The sequence below is a fragment of the Cervus canadensis genome, chromosome 15 (assembly GCF_019320065.1).
Source record: "Cervus canadensis isolate Bull #8, Minnesota chromosome 15, ASM1932006v1, whole genome shotgun sequence".
Lineage (NCBI taxonomy): Eukaryota > Metazoa > Chordata > Mammalia > Artiodactyla > Cervidae > Cervus > Cervus canadensis.
This window is the reverse complement of record NC_057400.1, coordinates 42530426-42551743: the sequence shown is the minus strand read 5'-3', so window position 1 is coordinate 42551743 and position 21318 is coordinate 42530426. Positions and strand designations below refer to the sequence as shown.

Genomic DNA, 21318 nt, shown 5'->3' with positions numbered 1-21318 from the left:
GTTTTACAGGTTATTCTCTTTTCTTTCATTAGCATTTTAAATGCCATCTGTTTATGATCACTCTCAGGGAGGCTTCCTTTCACCTTTAAATTCTTTTTTTTTTTTCACCTTTAAATTCTTAACCAAGGCCTCTCTTAATATAGACCTAGGAGGTAGGAAGCCCTGCATTCTAATTTCTGGTGCTTGATTCTTATTCCCTTTTGGCCTCCTATTGTGTGTGCTTAGGCTTACAATTGGTAAAACGAGGATATTACTAATACCTTCCTTAATTAAAGTGTAGGAAGTTATTTTCATTAGAATTTAGACAGATTTCAGAGAAACCTAAACTGACATTGATAATCATTGCAGACACTAACAGACTGCTGCATATAAACACCTGCTTCAAAAGCAGTGGAGAAGAGCATAATGATCTTTGTTATACAAGATGAAATAGATTTTGAATCTAAACACGAGTGAATTATTTTAAGTAATATATTTTAAGTTCTGCTGAAGTCTTTAAATGTATAAATTTAAAAGGAAACCTAGCATTAAAAAAGAACAGACTAACAGTTTAGAAATGTTTTCCGTTAGAAAGTAAGGGAAGATGAAATACAGATTGCAATGAACTTGCAATATTCTGACGCCAAATCTTTGTGTGATGTGTATTGGCCAGTGGCTTCTTAGCCCTATCAGATTAGTGTCCTTTTGTTTCAACTTCCTGTTATGCTCACTTGACTATCCCAAAATGATATTCAGAGATGAATAACCTATTTCTAAAAGGCCAACATAATTTCTTAATTATACAGGAGGAATAACAGAAAAGCAGCTTATAATAAAATATTTCTATCAATATGTTAATGTTCAAATATAACTACCCTAGAAGATATCATATGAAATATGAAAAAATATTTGGTTTTAATAACATTAAAGGCATGATAAAACATTCCATATAAGTACTGGCTAAAATGATAGAGCAGGAGTGTGAAGGGATAGCAAAGTCAAAACCACTAGTGGAATAAGTAGTGACAAATTGGACTTATTTATATATAAATTTTTAAATAGTGAATAATCAAAATTAAATTATAAATAATACCAAAATCAACTGGGGAGAAATTGAGAAAGTGCGATATCCTCACAAATGAATTGGCCCTTGCTTTTCAGTGTAGTGTCAAAATGATTCCCTGTGGGATAATGTGCAGCAATAATGCATTGTGCAGGAGAAAGACATCCTACTTCTCATAAGGACATACATATATCCTCCAATACTTAAGAAAGACCTTGCAGACTATTCACCTTCATAAGCAATAAGAACCAGAAGATGGATTAGAAGAAGAAATGGCAATCAAAACATTAGTAGAACACAGACGTTAAAACAAACTAGTGGTTACCAGTAGGGAGAAGGAAGGACGGGGGCTGACATAAGGGTATGAAACTAAGAGATACAGACTACTCTGTATGAAGTAAATAAACACTAATACATTGTACAGCAAAGGGGAGTAAAGTGATTATTTTGAAGTATAGAAGATAATTTATAAAAATATTGAGTCACTATGTTGTATACCTGAAGCTAATCTAATATTGTGAATCAAGGATACTATCATAAAGAAAAGACATTATGGAGGCATCGTGGCAAACCCCTAGGGAGTTATTAAATCATTCCAAGGGTTTATTTTTTGCCTAAAAACTAATATATAATTCTTTTTGTTATATCATGCATCATTTTACATATATAAGAGATCAATAATATAAAATATTTTAGAAGAAATTTAATCAATAATTTTAAGCATGATTCCTATGTAAATTTAATAATATTGGATTCCAACAGTGTTTTAAAAAAATACTCAGATATCTTTATTTACATGTCTGCATGTCACAGCTGCAAACACAGACTGTAACCTGAAGTCTGAAATTTTGTTTTGGTGACTTAAATAACATAATTAGTGTAGCTCCCAGTGATTAGGTTTTCCAAAATGGTGAACAACTTTTGGTAAAGTTCTGAATAAAAAAAAAAACCTGTAAAAATATTCATTATACATGGCAGTTGTAGCTCTGAAAGGTTCATTGTATTAATTTATTAAAATATGTAAAACAGGTTCAAGGCTCAGACCATTATAAATAGGCTTTTCACCTACATGAATGCCCACTGAGTCATCCAGGTCAATTTTTCAAGGAAAGAGAATATACATCTCCCATCCTTGTAACAAAAACACCCCCACAGATGCCCCGATGGTGAAGTACTGTCACAGTTGATAGTATTTGCTTATCTGTGCAGCAAACTCAGTGGAGTTCATTTGAAGTGGCCACAAACACAAGCAAAGTACATGTAACGGTACCTTTCTGTGTTAACAACATTACAGATGATTCATATTTCTAGGCCATCTGCTACAAAATTCCAACATATAGAAGGATAATAGAGAAAGAGGATTGAAAGGTGGGGGTGAGGTTTTGACATACAGTTTAACTATATGCTTGAACTCAATGTTCTACAATCTCATGTGTGCCGTAAAGTTACCTAAAAAATGAAAATATGACATCAGAATTGGGAAAAGGCAATATCTAAGAAATCTGAAGTCCTAGAATATTTTTCAAAATTTAAATATTAAGCTATCGGTCTGGAATATAGCCATAGAATGATGCAAAAAAAGGAAACACTATCTAGCATATGTTACAATAACATATTAGTGGTGTGTATAGGAGGGTTTTACAAACAATAGGGTTTCCCAGAGACCTATCTGAAGGAAAGATTAATCTAGCTTTGGGCTCTTATACTTCTTCTCATAGAAATAGAAAAGAGAATGAGAATCTATGTTCAAATGAGAAATACTGGGAAATATATGCCCAGAGAGCACAGCAACCTTTTTAACTTGAATAAACTTGGTCATCATCATGGGTAAAACTCATGGAATGAATAGACATGCACCTCAAGGAATACATACTCTCTTTCCTACATAAATAAAAAAAATCTCAAAATCATTTCAACATTTTATAAGAACCAAATATAAACTTTTATAAATGAATGCAGTGTGATTTTTTTTTCTCTAAGATGAATATGAACTGAATGATGGGTATAGTTTTTTCTTGGATTATTTTTGACCTGAGTTGATTAATTGTGGTCCAAAATACACAATCCATAAATTTAATTCTCAAGGGTTTATACCTCACTTAGTGCATAAAGCACATTTTGATCTCCAAAATGTACTAGCTTCATACTGAACAGGGGAAACAACAGCATAAGGCAAAATGTGTTAACAAGTTCATTTATGCAGTTGGTATGTTTCAAGCACTCTCGAGGCAGAAAGTTAATGTCTGTACAGCATTCTTCCTAATGCTAATCTTCAAGAGCGACATAATTTTATAAGTAATATCATCAGTTGTATAAGAAACTTTTTGGATTTTTTTTTTTTTTGGCTCTCCGTAACCAACAGACAATAGTAGTAGTGTGTTTGTCGCTCAGTCGTGTCTCAGACTCTTCGATCCCATGGACTGTAGCCCAGCAGGTTCCTCTGTCCATGGAATTTTCCAGGCAAGAATACTGGAGTGGGTTGCCATTCCCTTCTCCAGATCTTTCTAACCCAGGAATCAAACCCAGGTCTCCTGTATTGCAGGCAGATTCTTTTCTGTCTGAGCCCCTAGGGAATCTAAGAGACAGTAGGTTCATCTCAAAGGAAAATGTAGCTGGTCAGTGTACTTATCCTCAACGAAGGGGTCCAGGATCTTGACACTGTGCCAAATTGTCTTTGTAAGAAAGGAATGTGATAAGTGACCAAAGTTGGTCAAATAATCCAAATGTTCAAGAATAAATTCTGCGTTATCTAATGCACAGAATTTTTTTTTTAAAGTAACTGAGTACTACCAGCCCCAAACCCACCTATCGTCATTTACCCACTGACAGTCATTTCAGTTGTAAGCTATGTTTGCCAAAAGAGTCTTCTGCTATGTCTTTTTCCCTCAAAAAGTGGCCAACATTAATTCTAAATAAAAGGGAAAAAATGAAAAGAAGGGAAAGATTTAAAAATCCCACATAGGATCCAAATTATTCAGTTCAGTCCATGCAACACATCATGCTTATGCTCAGTTGCTAAGTCATGTCCACCTCTTTGTGACCCCATGGACTGGGGCCCACCAGGTTCCTTTGTCCACGGAATTTTCCAGGCAAGAATATTGGAGTGGGTTGCCATTTCCTTCTCTTGTGACCCCTTACATGCACACAGATGATATTTGTCCTTCTCAATGTTACCTGAAATTCCTCTGTCTGGACTTAACACTTCTAGAATCTCTGTGAAGTATCTTATACAGATAATAGAAGCATATGAAGAATGCAACTGGCTTGTCACTTGATATGGCAGAGGTGGGGAGTAATACAAATAAAAGCAGGTTAGACACTATTCAGAAATTTCATGGCCAACATGATTTTAACCTTCCCTGATTAATTCGTAAATTATAAAAGTCCTTCCTTGAATAATTGTTAAGTTATAAACAAGTTCTTGAGAAACTTTGAATATAGAGTTTAGACAATAATAGGGAGTAGAGTTCTTTCTTCTGTTCCAGCCTCTAATGAAAGAAGCCAATTAACAGCTAAAGCTGCCATCTGCTCCCTGAGTGCACACCTCGGGCACTATCTTATCCTTGGATATTCACATGCCGCTCCATATGGTGGATGGTGAGCAGGTAGCAACCAGCTGCATTTAGTCCCATCTGAATCAGGGTCCCAATGGTCATGAATTACTAACAGGTCATTCGAGACCATCTCTTTCTTAATTTTTCCTGATCTTGCTTTTACAAATACTTTCCAATTTTTTAGGGCCTTTTAATCATATCAAGTCAAGCCTCCTGGGATCCACGTCGGATTCAAACCTCAACAAATACAGCACCATTAACAAGATTCCACAGCTCACTCTGAATTTTTCAGATGTCAAAGCTGAAAAAAAGAATGCATCCCCTCCTTCTTCAGATAAAACCATTATTGCGCCCAAAGTTAAAGATCGAACACACAATGTGACAGAGAAGGTTACCCAGGTAGGACATTATTTTGCTGTCAATTTTCACTGTTTTTAAGGTCATTTTCTGAGGTAAGCCATTTATTTGCACTCCAATTTATCTTCAGATGTTGGGTGACCCTCTAATGTAACAAATAAATAAAACTGTAGACTCTAATTTTGTCTACTACAAGACTATGTAAAAATGGGCTGGCTTGGTTTATTTGTTCCCTTTGTTGCAGAGGTGATTAAGCAGCTATTCATCACATTTCGGCATTTATTGTTTTGTTACGAATCCTTGCATTAGTAAAGCATGGTATTTTAATATAATGGATATGTCTTTGAAGGTTTAGGTGACTAATTGGGATTTACTCTTAACTGTGGCCCTCTTTTTTGCACTTACGCTACTAAGTAGAGTGAGGTATAAGTCATTGGACTTGGGGGACGAACTAAGTTGAAGAAAAGTCAGAGTAATACAATATGTTTCTCAGGAACAATATTTTGTTTTTAAATAAATATTGCACATCTAACTAGGGTGAAAAAAAAGCACTGTCTAGCAAGATTCCTATGGTAAAGAATAGAGAAAAATGATTTGTACTTATTATATCAAAATACTAACCTAAGCAGTACCCAGCTTTTGCTTACAATGCACTCACATTGTTGGGAATTCCTAACTCTAAAATTTGCATCAAGTAAACAGTTTTTTTTTTGTTTTTTGTTTTTTTTAATAAACAATTTAACCTAGTATATTTGCTTAGCAAGTCATTTTATAAACTGTCACAATATAAAGATAAACTTGATCCTAATATCTATCTCAATCATTGAAGATACTATATTAATGAAGGATTTGTAATTGTAATTACTAAAACAACACTATAGTAGTTTGTACATACCGTCTTATGTGTGAACTGAAACAACCATGTAAAGGCCATGAGTTGGTTGTAAACAGGCCCAAGAGTCTCTGTTTATTTGAGATGAGAGATTATGCATGCCGTACTCAGATACATATTTTGATATTTATGTAGTAATGAGGCTTTCTACACTTGGTGTTTTGTTTTTCTTAACTTATTATTAGTAAATTGAGCTTAACAGTGGTAAATGAATGTATGTGTGTGTGCTGAGTTGCTCAATCATGTCTGACTCTTAGCGACCCCATGGACTGTAGTCCACCAGGCTCCTCTGTCCATGGGATTATCTAGGCAAGAATACCAGAGTGGGTAGCCTTTTCCTTCTCCAGGGTATCTTCCCAACCCAGGGATTGAACCCAGTTCTCCTACATTGCAGGTGGATTCTTTACCGTCTGAGCCACCAGGGAAGGCCAGTATATGAATAGCCTACTGTTAATCATGTTGTATCGGCACCATTTTAATAGCTTTGAATTTTACTTGCAATTGTTTTTGCCTTAAAAATTATCCTATTTGTAGATTATAGTCATCATGTGGATATATAGGAAGTAAGAGATTTTAGAGATTGCATAGAAGACTGGTTGCAGTTCTTACTGTCAGGGTCTTGCCAGTAGCATAAATGAGTAAAGTAGTCATGATCTCGGAGCAGGCATGGTGGAGGCTACAGCGAGATCAGAGCAGATGGCTGCACTCAGCTCCAGCCAACTGTGGTCGTGAAGGAAGGATTAACCCATGTTTTCAGATCTTTCAGTTTTAAAAAGAATCTGAAAATCCAGATTTGAAAATAAACTATTACTAAAAGTTGGCAAGCTATTTCAAAATGCTTCTGCAGACCAAACAACACACACCTTAAGGCCTGTGGGCAGACAAGTTTGATCTTTGCAAAGTGTTCATGAGCTTGGTTCACTACAGGGCCCACCATGCCCTACCATGTTCAGCAGGTCCCCTGTGCTAGGAGGAGAGGATATACCCACGACTCAGAGGTGGCACCTGTACTGGGCGCTTTCTGAGCCTGGTGAGAGAGGAAACATATACAAATGGCCCCAGTGAAATCATGGTGATAATGAACACAGGAGCACAGCTGGGGGGAAATAATTATACTTTAATGGAGGAACTTTCAGAGAAGTAAAACAGATGAGATGACATACTTAAGATTAGTCTAGAAGATTACTTATCAAACTGGGTGATAAATGATGTTTAAAAGCATAACAGAGTCCCAGGCATTTGTGTTTTAATTCTGACTGAGTCATTTATTGTGTGACAAGACATTTGTTGTGTAACATTGAGGAAAGTTTTAGTTATGGGACAACTTATTTCTCAGTGTTGATAGAAGAATTAAGTAGAATGATACATGATAAGTGTTCATCAAGGTGCTATGTACATGACAAGCAACATCAGCCATTATTCTGTTTATCAGTGTTCTTGTATGACTTTCCTCTGCCCTCGTCACCAGTAATCCACACCTTGCCAGGACCTAGTCAAACACCTGGCAGAGTAGAGTTTATGAAATGTTGAAGGAAGAAAGGAAGGCAGGAAGGCAAGAGAAGCTGGCCAAGCAAATGAGGGAAGAGATGAGATCCCCAGGTGGAGAAAAAAACAAGAACAAAGTTGCTGAGGTAGAAAAGTCTGAGTGTCTTCTCAGAAAGAGTAGGTTGGGCCAGGAAGATACATGCCTGAGCAGGGGCTTATTGCAGGTCAGGAGCTGCTAGAACTTTCCCCTCTAGTTGGTCCTTCATTACCTTTCTTACAAAAATTGCTTCTGGGTTGAGTAAAATGCAATAGCTGCTATCAAAAGGTTGGCATTCTTTTAAGGACTCATGTTTCTCTTTAAAATTCCCACGACTCTTATATTTAAATCTGTAACATTATGATATTTGTTTTAACATTTATAAAAGAAAATGTTTTAAACTACTTACCACTGAAGGGCTCAGGCTCACAAGGCCCCATAGTTTTCCAACAGCTTCTCATCCTTCTCATCCAAATCATCATGGCGTGCCCATCCGCACAGTTTCCAAAATATCCCAGTTGGAGAAGCAAGCAAAAGCCCTTTTAAGATGATGGGAGGTTAGAGTTGGATATTGTTTTATAAAGGATCACTTTATTTTTACCAATGTAGATACAGTGCTAGGAAGGACATTCTGGAGACAGAACACTTAGGTAGCTGTGAATCTAGCCAGAAATGATGAGAAACTGGACAACAGTTGAGACTGGAAACTAGTACCCTCTTTTGCTCTCAGCAGTAAGCCTTCTAGTTATGCACATGTCAGACCAAACAAATGTGTGTGCATGCTCAGTCGTTTCCAGTTCTTTGCGACCCTGTTGACTGTAGCCCACCAGGCTCCTCTGTCCTTGGGATTTTCCAGGCAAGAATGCTAACAAGGTGGAGATCAAATATTGAGATATTCCTCCTGTAAACATAGCCTCTGAGGGGGGCAAAAAAAAAAAAAAAAAAACACTTGAAGCAGAGACACCCTATAATTGTTTCCTCACTGGGCATTTGTGAAGTTTTCTGATCATAGTTATCCCTGGAAGGAATGCCCATATACACAAAATATAGTATCACTTGTCCCCACATATCTAGAAATGACTTGATAGCAACTCAAAGACTTTACTGTTCTCTTTGTTATGACTGTGTGGAAGTCCTCTTTGTCAACATATCTACCTGCGTGACAAGTCTCTCAGCCATGTCCGACTCTTTGCAACACTTTGGAATGTAGAATGTCAAGATAGCCTCAACCTATTTGCTGTAGGCAGCCAGCAATGTTTTCTTTATCTAAAGTTCTTATTTGTTTTATTCCTTTAATAAATTTGTATGGCAATCCTTTTTTCAAAAGATATCAGAGTTTTGTTCATCAGTCATTCAGTAGTGAGTTTTAAACACTCCCCTGAGCATAAACCATAAAGTATATATTTAAAAAAGGCATAAGTGAAAGGAACAATTCATCTCTGCCCATGTTATGCTCTCTCACCATTTGGATCTTATCTCTATCATACATTGGCTGATTACTAGTTAGCCAGTTATTTACTTGACTCCCCAGATAGAATGAGCTCATTGAGAGGGACCATGCTGCTATCCATTCATCTGCTCATTCATTCATACATCTGTGTATTTTTTATTCACTCAGCAAACATTTATTGAAAGCTAGTATTAATATGTACAGTATTGGTGGTGGTGGTTTAGTCGCTGAGTCATGTTCAACACTTGCAACCCCAAAACTATAGCCCACTAGGCTCTTCTATCTATGGATTATCCAGGTAAGAATACTGGAATGAGTTGCCATTTCCTTCTCCAGGGGATCTTCCTGACCCAGGATCAAACCTGTGTCTCCTGCTTGGCAGGCAGCCCCCTGCATTTCAGGCAAATTCTTTACCACTGAGTCACATGGGAAGCCCCTTGGTTAGCTAATTCCTACCAAATTCCAATGGAATGATGAAGAGAAAACAACGAATTGGAAGAAAAGTTGGGTGGGTAAAGAGCAAAGATCGGCTTTCACCATGTGGTTCTCAGTTCAGTTCAGTTCAGTCGCTCAGTGATGTCTGACTCTGCGACCCCATGAACCGCAGCACGCCAGGCCTCCCTGTCCATCACCAACTCCCAGAGTTTACCCAAACTCATGTCCATTGAGTTGGTGATGCCATCTAACAGTCTCATCCTCTGTCGTCCTCTTCTCCTCCTTCCCTCAATCATTCCCAGCATCAGGGTCTTTTCAAATGAGTCAGCTCTTCACATCAGGTGGCCAAAGTATTCGAGTTTCAGCTTCAGCATCAGTCCTTCCAATGAACACCCAGGACTGATCTCCTTTAGGATGGACTGGTTGGATCTCTTTGCAGTCCAAGGGACTCTCAAGAGTCTTCTCTAACACCACAGTTCAAAAGCATCAATTCTTCAGCACTCAGCTTTCTTTGTAGTCCAACTCTCACATCCGTACATGACTACTGGAAAAACCATAGCCTTGACTAGATGGACCTTTGTTGACAAAGTAACATCTCTGCTTTTTAATATGCTGTCTAGGTTGGTCATAACTTTCCTTCCAAGGAGTGTCTTTTAATTTCATGGCTGCAATCACCATCTGCAGTGATTTTGGAGCCCTGAAAAATAAAGTCTGCCACTGTTTCCACTGTTTCCCCATCTATTTGCCATGAAGTGATGGGACCGGGTGCCATGATTTTAGTTTTCTGAATGTTGAGTTTTAAGCCAACTTTTTCACTCTCCTCTTTCACTTTCATCAAGAGGCTCTTTAGTTCTTCTTCACTTTCTGCTATTAAGGGTGATGTCATCTGCATATCTGAGGTTATTGATGTTTCTCCCTGCAATCTTGATTCCAGCTTGTGCTTCTTCCAGCCCAGCGTTTCTCATGATGTTCTCTGCATATAAGTTAAATAAGCAGGGTGACAGTATACAGTCTTGACGTAATCCTTTTCCTATTTGGAACCAGTCTGTTGTTCCATGCCCAGTTCTAACTGTTGCTTCCTGACCTGCATATAGGTTTCTCAAGAGGCAGGTCAGGTGTTCTGGTATTCACATCTCTCTCAGAATTTTCCATAGTTTATTGTGATCTACACAGTCAAAGGCTTTGGCATAGTCAATAAAGCAGAAATAGATGTTTTTCTGGAACTCTCTTGCTTTTTCAATGATCCAGAAAATGTTGGCTATTTGATCTCTGGTTCCTCTGCCTTTTCTAAAACCAGCTTGAACATCTGGAAGTTCTCAGTTCAGGTATTGCTGAAGCCTGGCTTGGAGAATTTTGAGCATTACTTTACTAGCGTGTGAGATGAGTGCAATTGTGCAGTAGTTTAAGCATTCTTTGCCATTGCTGTCCTTTGAGATTGGAAATAAAACTGACCTTTTCCAGTCTTGTGGTCACTGCTGAGTATTCCAAATTTGCTGACCTTGAGTGCAGCACTTTCACAGCACCATCTTTTAGGACTTGAAATAGCTCAACTGGAATTCCATCACCTCCACTAGCTTTGTTTGTAGTGATGCTTCCTGAGGCCCACTTGACTTCATACTCCATGATGTCTGGCTCTAGGTGAGTGATCACACCATCGTGATTATCTGGGTCGTGAAGATCTTTTTTGTACAGTTCCTCTGTGTATTCTTGCCAACTCTTCTTAATATCTTCTGCTTCTGTTAGGTCCATACCATTTCTGTCCTTTATTGAGCCCATCTTTGCATGAAATGTTCCCTTGATATCTCTAATTTTCTTGAAGAGAGCTCTAGTCTTTCCCATTCTATTGTTTTCCTCTATTTCTTTTCACTGATCACTGAGGAAGGCTTTCTTATCTCCCCTTGCTATTCTTTGGAACTCTGCATTCAAATGGGTATATCTTTCCTTTTCTCCATTGCTTTTCACTTCTCTTCTTTTCACAGCTCTTTGTAAGGCCTCCTCAGACAGCCATTTTGCTTTTTTGCATTTCTTTTTCTTGGGGATGGTCTTGATCCTTGTCTCCTGTACAATGTCACAAACATCTGTGCATAGTTCATCAGGCACTCTGCCTATAAGATCTAGTCCCTTAAATCTATTTCTCACTTCCACTGTGGTTCTCAGTAAAAGATCAAATTCTTGGCTATATCTGCCCCCTTTTCCATAAAAGTAAACTGAACTTTTGAAACCTTGTATGATTCTCTTATTACTGAGGCTAGATGTTAGGCTAAATTTTAGATAAAGTGTACTATTTTGTTGTCAGATTCAGCTGTTACAAATTTTGTAATGTCAGGTTTAAGAAGATGGCACTGTGGATTCCAGAACTTTGTTGACCAGTCTTATACAGCCCTATCAGTCAATGCTGTAATGGTGCAAGTAATAGAAGCCTGATTGAAACCATTTTAAGTGAAAAATGAAAGGAGGAGAGTCAGCTTATAGGGTCACATAACCAAAAAGTGCAGGGGTAGATGCTTTGGGCCATGGCTATGTTCATTTTTTGAATAGCTGATGAATTCTCTCTTCTCAGCCTTGCTTTTCTCATTAATAACTTCACTCTCCATCTGATGGAAGCATGTCTTTAGACTCTCTTGTCTTACATAATGTTCACAGTTCGTGATCTGATAGGAAGGGCTTTCTCTCCACCAATGTCCACATCAGTTTCTGAGAAAGTGAACTCTGATTGACCAGCTTGAGTATTGTGCTCATCCTTGTGGTGGAAGAAGTGTAGCTCCTTGACTGAGGACCACACCAGAAAAATATAGTGGGGCATGAAGGGCTCCATGGACGGAAAACAAAACAACAGTGGCCCATTACGTTGATGAAGAGAAGAATTCAGACTAACAGTATCTCCTATACACAAACACACACATACACTTGATAGATAAATATGTTGGGTAGGCTCTAGAGACACAGAAGTATAAAACCTAGTGTGTGTGTGTTAAGTCGCTTCAGTTGTGTCCAGCTTTTTGCAACTCAATGGACCGTAGCCCACCAGCCTCCTCTGTCCATGGGATTCTCCAGACAAGAATACTTGAGTAGGTTGCCATGCCCTTCTCCATGTGATCTTCCCGACCCAGGGATCGAAACTGCATCTCTTATATCTCCTCCATTGGTAGTAGAGTTCTTTACCACAAGTGTCACCTGGGAAGCCCATAAAACCTAGTACCAGTAGTCAAGTACTACCTGGAGAAAAATGATACAAGAATATATAATAATAGTATTTGCAAGTGCTAGTATAATACATGCTACAAGACCATATTATGAAACTAAAGGTAGTTTGAGTTTCCTTTATATATAGTACTGGCCAAATTATGAGCAAGTTATTCTGTAACTTATTACTTTATTACTTAAAAGGAATATCTGGTGAACTTAACAGAAACCCATATTGTGATCATCAGAAAGAAAAAACATATAATAAGGAAGATAATACTAGTCCACAAGTATAGTTTTCCTAGAGCTTTATTAAGGAGAATACTCAAAATAATTAGTTTTGAGAATAATCACACAGAAACTTAGATCACAAGAAAGAAATTTCTGAATGTTTAGAAGGTCATATAATTTTGAAATATACATACAACTTTAAACCTAAAATAGATTCTCATTATTTGGGATTTATTTAAGTATATTGTTGGCATGAAAATAGAATTAAGACAGATTTAATAATAGGTGACATTGGTTGAGCATTTACTGTGTCAGACTCTATGCCAAGTGGTTTAACAGATTATCAGTTTTAATCCACATGAAAGTCCTATGAGTTGATACTATTATTATCATCTCTATTTCATAGAAGAGGAATCAAGCTTAGAGAGAAGGAAGCACCTTGCCTAGGTCACACAGTAAATGGCAAAAGTAGCTTCCAGACTCAGATCATCTGACTCCAAAGTGAAGTTCTTAATCTCTAAAGTATATCCTCTTTAATTCTGTATTGTTTTCCTATCTGTCCCCTAAATCTACTCAGAAGTTAGCAGAGCATTGGAAAATACCTGTAACATTTGGCAGTATGGAAAAATATCATAATCTAAAAGTTTGCTAGTAACTAGAGAAGTGAGTCTATAGAAATAAGAGAATGTGGTATATTTTCTCTAAAATTCCTCAAACTCTTCAAAAAGCCAAATAAAGTGATCCTTAAGAGATTCATTATCTCTTGTTTAAGTTCATATACCATTTTTTAAGCTAATTTTTTGTTAGGATAAAGGTTTTGTTTTTTGTTGGTGGCATGCCACTTAGTGGCAGGAAAAGCAAAATTACACTGATCAAATTGACAAAAAGAGCTCAAAGTATATAACATGTCACTTTCCACTGAACTTTATCCACTGTAAATATGCTCATTATGTCTTCATGTCATTCAGTGCTCTCAATTTATACTTACTTTTCAGAAAACTCCAAAACAGTGTTTATAACTTAGTACTTATTTATCAATGGAGATTGATTTATAGTGGAGAGACAGCATTGCTTTCATATTATTAGCTAATGTTTAAAAAGATAAATGTGTGTAACTTGTGTTTATCAATTATACCTCCATAAATCTAAAAAATTATATATCATCTTAAGCTTAATAGTACAAAATTTGTTAATGCTTTCTGTAGTTTTGCTCAAATTAGATAAACTTAGCCCTAAACTTTCTTCTATGACAGTAATAAAAATATCTTCCAGACGCAACTATAAGTTAAAAATACTTTTCAATAATAATGTCATTTTAATTCTGACTGCAGTTCAGATTCTGACACTAGCTGGGTGATCTACAAATCAACTCAGTTCTGGCGCTGTCTACCCAGAGATCATGTCAGATGCCATAGATTAAGGACTCAGTTTCTCAAGACTGCCCCCCACTTCAGGTGCCAATTGCAATTCCAGGTGTTTCTGATCAACTGGCTGTAAATTGGATTACAGCCCCTCCTTTACTTATATTAACTTGCTAGAGACACAGAATTTAGGAAACCTATTTATTCACTTGATTACCAATTATTATAAAATACGTTACAAATCAACAACCAGATGAAGAGATACAAAGGGTAAGACCCTGAATGAAGGCACTTATGTTCCTGCAATGTTTGGGCTCAACCTGATGGCATAAGGAAGAGTTCTGTTTTACCAGCTTGGAAGCTCTCTAAAACCCCTCCTTTTAGGGTTCTTTTTAAAGCTTCATTACATAGGCATGAATGATTATTTCATTGACTATTGTCTATGGATTCAACTTCCAGCCCTTTCCTCCCTGGAGGTGAGGAGCACAGCAGGGGGCCTGACAGTTCCAACCCTTTGATCAAGTGATTGCTTCCTCCGTTGACCCCCACTTTGTCTTTAGGTTACTTAGAGTCTTTTCAAAATCATTTCATTGATGTAAAAAATTCCAAAGGTTTAAGAGTTCTGTTCCAGAAATGGGGCCTATGACTAAATGTGTGTCTTATAAATCGCAGTTTTCACAATCATGGATTAAAAATAACACTTGATTGAAAAGTCGAATTTTCAACAGTATTTTTATAAATCCTCATTGATGCTGTAGTCTTGAAATTACAAAAAAAAACAACATACACAATACTTTTACAGTATGATTTAAATGTTTTCATAAACCTCATATTTTGCCTAAACTCATGGAGCATGCAAACCTCAATAAAAACCATACCAATCATCTTGAGCTACCATGAAAAGAAAGTGAAAGTGAAATTGCTTAGTCATGTCTGACTCTTTGCGACCCCCCAGGGACTGTAACCTATCAGGCTCCTCTGACCATGGGATTTTCCAGGAAAGAATACTGGAGTGGTTTGCCATTTCCTTCTCCATAAATAATTAACAATCACAAAAGAGCAAGTAAAATTTGAAATGTAATGCAGGAGTCCCAAATTGCCTCTGAACACTTCCAATTTAATATGACTTTAGTTTTGCATCTGTTATCTTATTGTTATTTATAGAATACCATCAGACTTGGTTCAGCAAAACAGAAATCACCATCTAGTATTTTCCCCATATTCTGGACTTGGTCTATGTCTAAACTGAAATGGAAAACAATATACGTCAATACTGCAAGTAGCAGTAAAGCATACTCACCAGGATAATTATTGATTCAATATTTGTGAGTGCTTACTAAATAGAAGTCAAAGTGTATGTACAACGGTGCTACAGAAATGTATACGTCAGTGTCTTTGCCTTTAGGGGCCTTTGATTGAATACAAAGCCTGGATCTTTGAGATCCTCAATTATGTTTTCTAGTTCTCCCTGGGCAAATAAATATATTATATAATCTAGTCAATGATGAGGAGAAGACAAAATGTAGCTAGCCATTTAGGTAGCAATTGACTAGTGCAAACATGTTGTATGTTATATACATGTTAAATATTAAAATGATGTTCATTACTTTGAAAATGTATAATTTTAAAAGTAACATTAATTTTCTTTTCTTTTCTTTTCTTTTGGCTCCACTGGGTCTTCGTTGCTGTGTCTGGGCTTTCTCTAGCTGCAGAGAGTGGGGGCTACTCTCTAGTTGTAGTGCACAAGCTTCTCATTGTGGTGGCTTCTCTTGTTGCAAAACACAGGTCGTAGGGTGCACAGGCTTCAGTAGTTGCAGCATATGGGCTCAGTAGTTGCAACTTGCAGGCCTATTTGCTCCAAGGCATGTGGAATCTTCCAGGATCATGGATAGAACCCATGTTTCCTGCATTGGCAAGCAGATTTCTACCCACGCCACCACCAGGGAAGTCCTAATTTTCTATTTCTACTAATTTCTATATGCACATCAAAATTGATCACTTGCTGACATATTCAAAATTAAAATTTCATTTCAGTTTTAAACATCTAAATTACCTCAAAGGTTATACTTCTCTATATTCTAAATGATGAAGGAATAACGTCGCTGATCGGCACTTTACCCTACTTTGTAAAGCAAGCATTTATGTATAATTGCTTTTAAAAAGCACCTGTTTGGTTTTCTACATTCATTAGACATTTTTTAATGGAAGGAGGAAAAACACCCACTTAAAAAGTTCTGTTAGCCAAAGAAATCAGATTGAAAATAGATGCTTGAAATAAAGAAGTAAAATGCCAATGGTCAGAAGAGACAGGTAAAAATAATTTAGCTTAGCATACAGAGCAATAGTTGCTATGGCAACCAAGACAAAGATTGCAGTTATCTGTTGCCAAGATGGTTCAGGTTTTATCCCCCCAGTGAGTATAAGCCTTGGGTTAAAGTCGAACTCTGGGACAGAAAGGAAGCACTGAACTGGGAGTTCCTATGTACTTTTGCCTGATGGCCTAGAGTTTGGGACAAACATAGTTCAGGGTGAGTTGCCAAATGAGAGTGGGGAGAAGCAGTAAGTTTTTCATGTTTCATAGGATAAGAATTAAGTAAAGGATTTTTATCAGGTATGGAAATTCAGAGCAGACATGGAATTTTCACAGACCCAAGCAACCCAAGGTCTTGTAATATCAAGTGGTTGTGGACTGTTCCGTGAGTAAGGAAGTAAATTCAACCATGGGATCTAATTTGAAGAAAATCCCAAATAAGAAAGTAAGATAAAAAAAAATAATAATAAGAGATCCCATTAGTTATGTTGGTGGTAAATTGTGGTAAAATAATATATTTTCCCCTTTAGTTCTACTTCTCTGTATTATGCTAATCACATTTACAATGGAAAGTATGTAGTTAGATAATAAACCCTCTAAAACTCAATTGCTCCAAAAGAGTTCATTAAAAATCAGTTAATCGTCATAGAATTGTAAAATTTAAAGGAAACTTAAATATCACCTTCCCTAGGTTTTTGGTTTATTTTTTGAAACTTCTTAATCAATGGAATCATCTGGTTCTCTCCCCCTCCCTGTCTCTCTGTCCTGCCACCCTCTGAAAATTGTTTCAGTGGAGCCTGAGGACTGTGAATTTTTAACAATTCCCATTCCATATTATTAAGATCAGGCAAATTTGGGAAACAGGGATATGGCCAAACGTTTTTATTCTGCCTGTAAATTTAGAGCTGAAAAGAGAACCCAGTAGAGACCTAGTTATTGTATTTCTTCATTGTTATTGTGCATTATTAGTCTTTCCGGATATTTCTCAATGAGGTAATTGGCTCAGTTCTATATCCTTGTGATGTTCAAATTACAATATACTTGTCTTTTAAATAAGACATACTAATTCATATTTACACAATTCATGTTGGAGAAGTAGGCCTACTTCCATGGGGGAGCTGCTGAGTCCAGGAAATGGTACTGCCATGTTGATTTCTCAGTTAAACCCTCTAAGAAACAATGTCCATTTCAGAGAAGTTGCCTAAGCCAAACTAGGAAAATTAACACAATAAAAGTTCTGTGAAGTCCTAAATTAAAGAAGTCTGAAAAAATTACCCAGGACTTCTCAAACATTTTTGATAACAGAATCCATTTTAATTGCCTTTTTCTTTATATAACATCTATCAATATCCTGAACTCATATTTGAGGGAAGATTTTTTAGGAAATACTAGCTTAGACAAAATGTTTTCTTCACAGGTAACTGTGAGGACTATATTCAACTCAAGCATATATATTAGAAATTTTAAAACTTTTAAAAGAATGAGGGTTAGGATTAGCATGAGGTAATGGTGACGTGAGGAAGACGGTATGTAATAGGAAGTACTTTTTCGTCCTTGCTTTAACGAAGTCCACTCAGGCTTTTTCCTAATTGTGTACCAAATACACAACTCAGTTTAAAATAACTAGGACAAAAAGTACCATCCGTAGTTCCTTCTCTGTTTTAAACACCATGTTTAATCTCTTTTTCTGTTTTAAATGTATTGGTTACAAGCACACCTGTATTTTGAAGCCTACTCGATGTAGAAATGGAAAAATGTGGGATGCAAAGTCACACATAGAAAGTGTCTAAGTCTTTATTCTGAGATTAACATAGCTAAAGCTGGCCATAGAGCTGAGAATGGAGAACCCTCTTTTTCTGCCCCTGTCCCAGTGTCCGAAGGTCAGTGGCACTGAGGATGCTACCGTAATGGTGGGAATAGAGACACGGTGAGAGAACCAGGGAGAGAACCTGCAGTGTGAGAACCAGAAGACACAACCGTGCTATTTTCCACATTTCCTTGGCTCCTCAATTTCCTGTGGGTGTCTCAGTTCTCCATTTCAGATGTTGCAGAAAATACGAAAAAATAGTCTGCAGCCAGATTTAGTTTCTGGTGCCTGTTGATCCTTCTTTCATTTGAAGTGGAGAGTCAAACTGAGAAATCCCATGAGGAACATAGGCTTAATTTTCAGGTCATGGGAACAACACTAGGTGAGCTTGAGCAATGTAAGTCAAAGGGAAAAAGAAGGTAGGAGTGAGAAATATTCTAGTGCTGTTTCATGGTTAACTGGCAGCTGTCCGTTGAGCTGTACAATCCTGTTTCCAGTGATAAGCTGTCATTTGTAAATTATCCCCATGGCTATAGCCATTATTCACGGGTTGGTACTGGGAAAGAGTGATTTCAGGCGCCTATGTTTCCCCACCTGCAGGCACCTGAACTACCTTCCAAAACTGACTACTCTATTAACTCTCACGCCCTCTCATTTTTTTTTCCACCATTGTCAGATCCTACCAGCCTACTCCTTGTTTCCTGTGAAGAAAGACTTCTTCTTTCTCTTTCCTAGGTCTTCTTTCTTAGAAATGAATGAATAAATTCTGATGAACACATCACTTTAAGTCTAGTAAACGGACAACTGCAAGTATGGAATTTCAGTATAAAGCTAACTTAAAAAAAAGTATTTTCCAAAGAATAAGTATTCCTTTCCACTCTACGAAATCTATTACTTAAAAGTGAGTAAAAGCTAAGGCATGAATAAACCTGCTAGATATTTAAATAGAGAGACTTCATTACCATGTTTTTGCATTTTAGAATTGTATTATATTATTTATATAATAAACTAGAACAACCACGTGGCTTGTTCTTCTGATTAGCCATTTTAAGATTTTGAATATGTTTCTTATACACATTATCCAAAATTTGTCTGCCTTTTGCATCCAAAGTACTCCTTTAGAAACACTGAGGAAGAGAGATAAACAATCACTGTGCAGGGAGGTTGAAAGACTCTCACTTTGGAGACAGTTTTGTTCCATCCTGAATCGTCAAGCTCCCTTTTTTAAGGTCCAGGAAAACAACAGAGACACAGATGCCATAATCCCTATTTCATTTCCATGCAGTGTTTTTGTCTGGCATATTAAACTGCCAAGGAACGAATTCTCCCACATTAGATAAATTGGGTCCATCCTGACAGTGGTCTCTCTGGTTTCTTTGCCATGTTTTTGACTTAGCAATAAAGAAAAAATAGAATGTAATTGAAATATCCTGATGCTATTTTTAAGGAAATCTCCTTTACATAATATAAAACTTGTCTTAATGCAATTGTTTCAATAGTTTTGAAACTAGTGCTCTTTAGAGTGCTGAGTGCCAATAAGAAGGATGGGGCATTGGGACTTCCACACCACCCCCAAATTCAGTCAAACCAGCTTCATTCTCAGTAGCTTTTTATGTATTGGCCTTCTTTTAAGGGTATGTGCGTGGATTTTAAAGAACTTAAAAGGGCCAGGCACTCTAAACAAACTTCAGTCTAGCTCTGCTATTTGGAGAAGGCAATGGCACCCCACTCCAGTACTCTTGCCTGGAAAATCCCATGGACAGAGGAGCCTGGTAGGCTGCAGTCCATGGGGTCGCTAAGAGTTGGACACAACTGAGCAACTTCACTTTTACTTTTCACTTTCCTGCATTGGAGAAGGAAATGGCAACCCACTCCAGTGTTCTTGCCTAGAGAATCCCAGGGATGGGGGAGCCTGGTGGGCTGCCGTCTGTGGGGTCACACAGAGTCGGACACGACTGAAGCGGCTTAGCGACGTAGCAGATCTGCTATTTATTTTTTGCTTTCCTTTAGCAAAACTGCGTAGAGTTTTTCATTGATTCTGGTCATCAAGTTCCCATTTTTATAGAAAACTTTCAGTTAAGTGAATTATTCAGAGCCTCACAAGTTGTTAACTACACACCCAAGACTGGAACCTTTATTTCTGTTTGGATTCCAGGGTTTTTCTCACTTGACATTCCCACTCAGGAACAGGACCATTTTAATTCCTGCATCTTCTCCTTTCTGTTAAAACTGTCAGAGTCCCAGAATTCCATCAGTCTTCTGATACAACTCCTTCAAACCTCAACCCTCTTCTCCCCAAGATGAATGTCTCAAGAAGTATAAACAGAGATACCACCAGAAGAAATCAGAGTTTTCATAACTAGTTAAAACCAAGCAATCAAACAGCAGGCTACTCTTATGAACATAAACAGTCTATTATTTGCCTCCAGGTATAGAACATACATAAAATTAACTTTGTGGGGAAGCAAACAACTTTTTTTTCAACACAGTCACTAAAATTTAGACTGTTCTTACTCATTTGTTCCAAGAATATTCTCAGAAAAAAAGAATCTAACACTACTTTTATGCCAGCAGGTTCAAATGTAAACTCGATATTAATGTCAAGGAGAGACACAATATACAAGAATATAAAAAAGCAACAGAAAAAGCAGTGAATTTCTGTTTCTTAAGAAATTATTTTTATCATAGAAAAAAGAATTACTAAACATTGCCAAGAACAGTAATTCATATTGCAGAATCTCTCTTTATTTGTATCAGTTAAGTCACTCGGTTGTGTCCTACTCTTTGGGACCCCATGGACTGCAGCACACCAGGCTTCCCTCTCCATCACCAACTTCTGGAGCTTGCTCAGACTCATGTCCATCAAGTTGGTGATGCCCTCCAACCATTTCATCCTCTGTTGTCCCCTTCTCCTCATGCCTTCAATCTTTCCCAGCATCAGGGTCTTTTATAAAGAGTCACTTCTTTGCATCAGGTGGCCAGTGTATTAGAGATTCAGCTTCAGCATCAGTCCTTCTGTTAAATTTTCAGGATTTCCTTTAGGATTGACTGGTTGGATCTCCTTGCTGTCCAAGGGACTCTCAAGAGTCTTCTCCAACACCACAGTTCAAAAGCATCAGTTCCTCAGCGCTCAGCTTTCTCTATGGTCCAACTTTCACATCCATACATGACTA

General features: G+C 37.4%; 1 protein-coding gene across 3 annotated transcripts in view; it reads left to right on the top strand.

The window, feature by feature from the left end:
• Positions 1–21318, top strand: part of KCNH7 (potassium voltage-gated channel subfamily H member 7) — a 498724-nt gene that overhangs the window by 373764 nt on the left and 103642 nt on the right. For all 3 annotated transcript variants that reach the window (XM_043488327.1, XM_043488328.1, XM_043488329.1), the window contains one exon: positions 4781–4995. In XM_043488327.1, coding sequence (XP_043344262.1) covers positions 4781–4995 — 215 coding nt within the window. The remainder of the gene's footprint in view (positions 1–4780; positions 4996–21318) is intronic.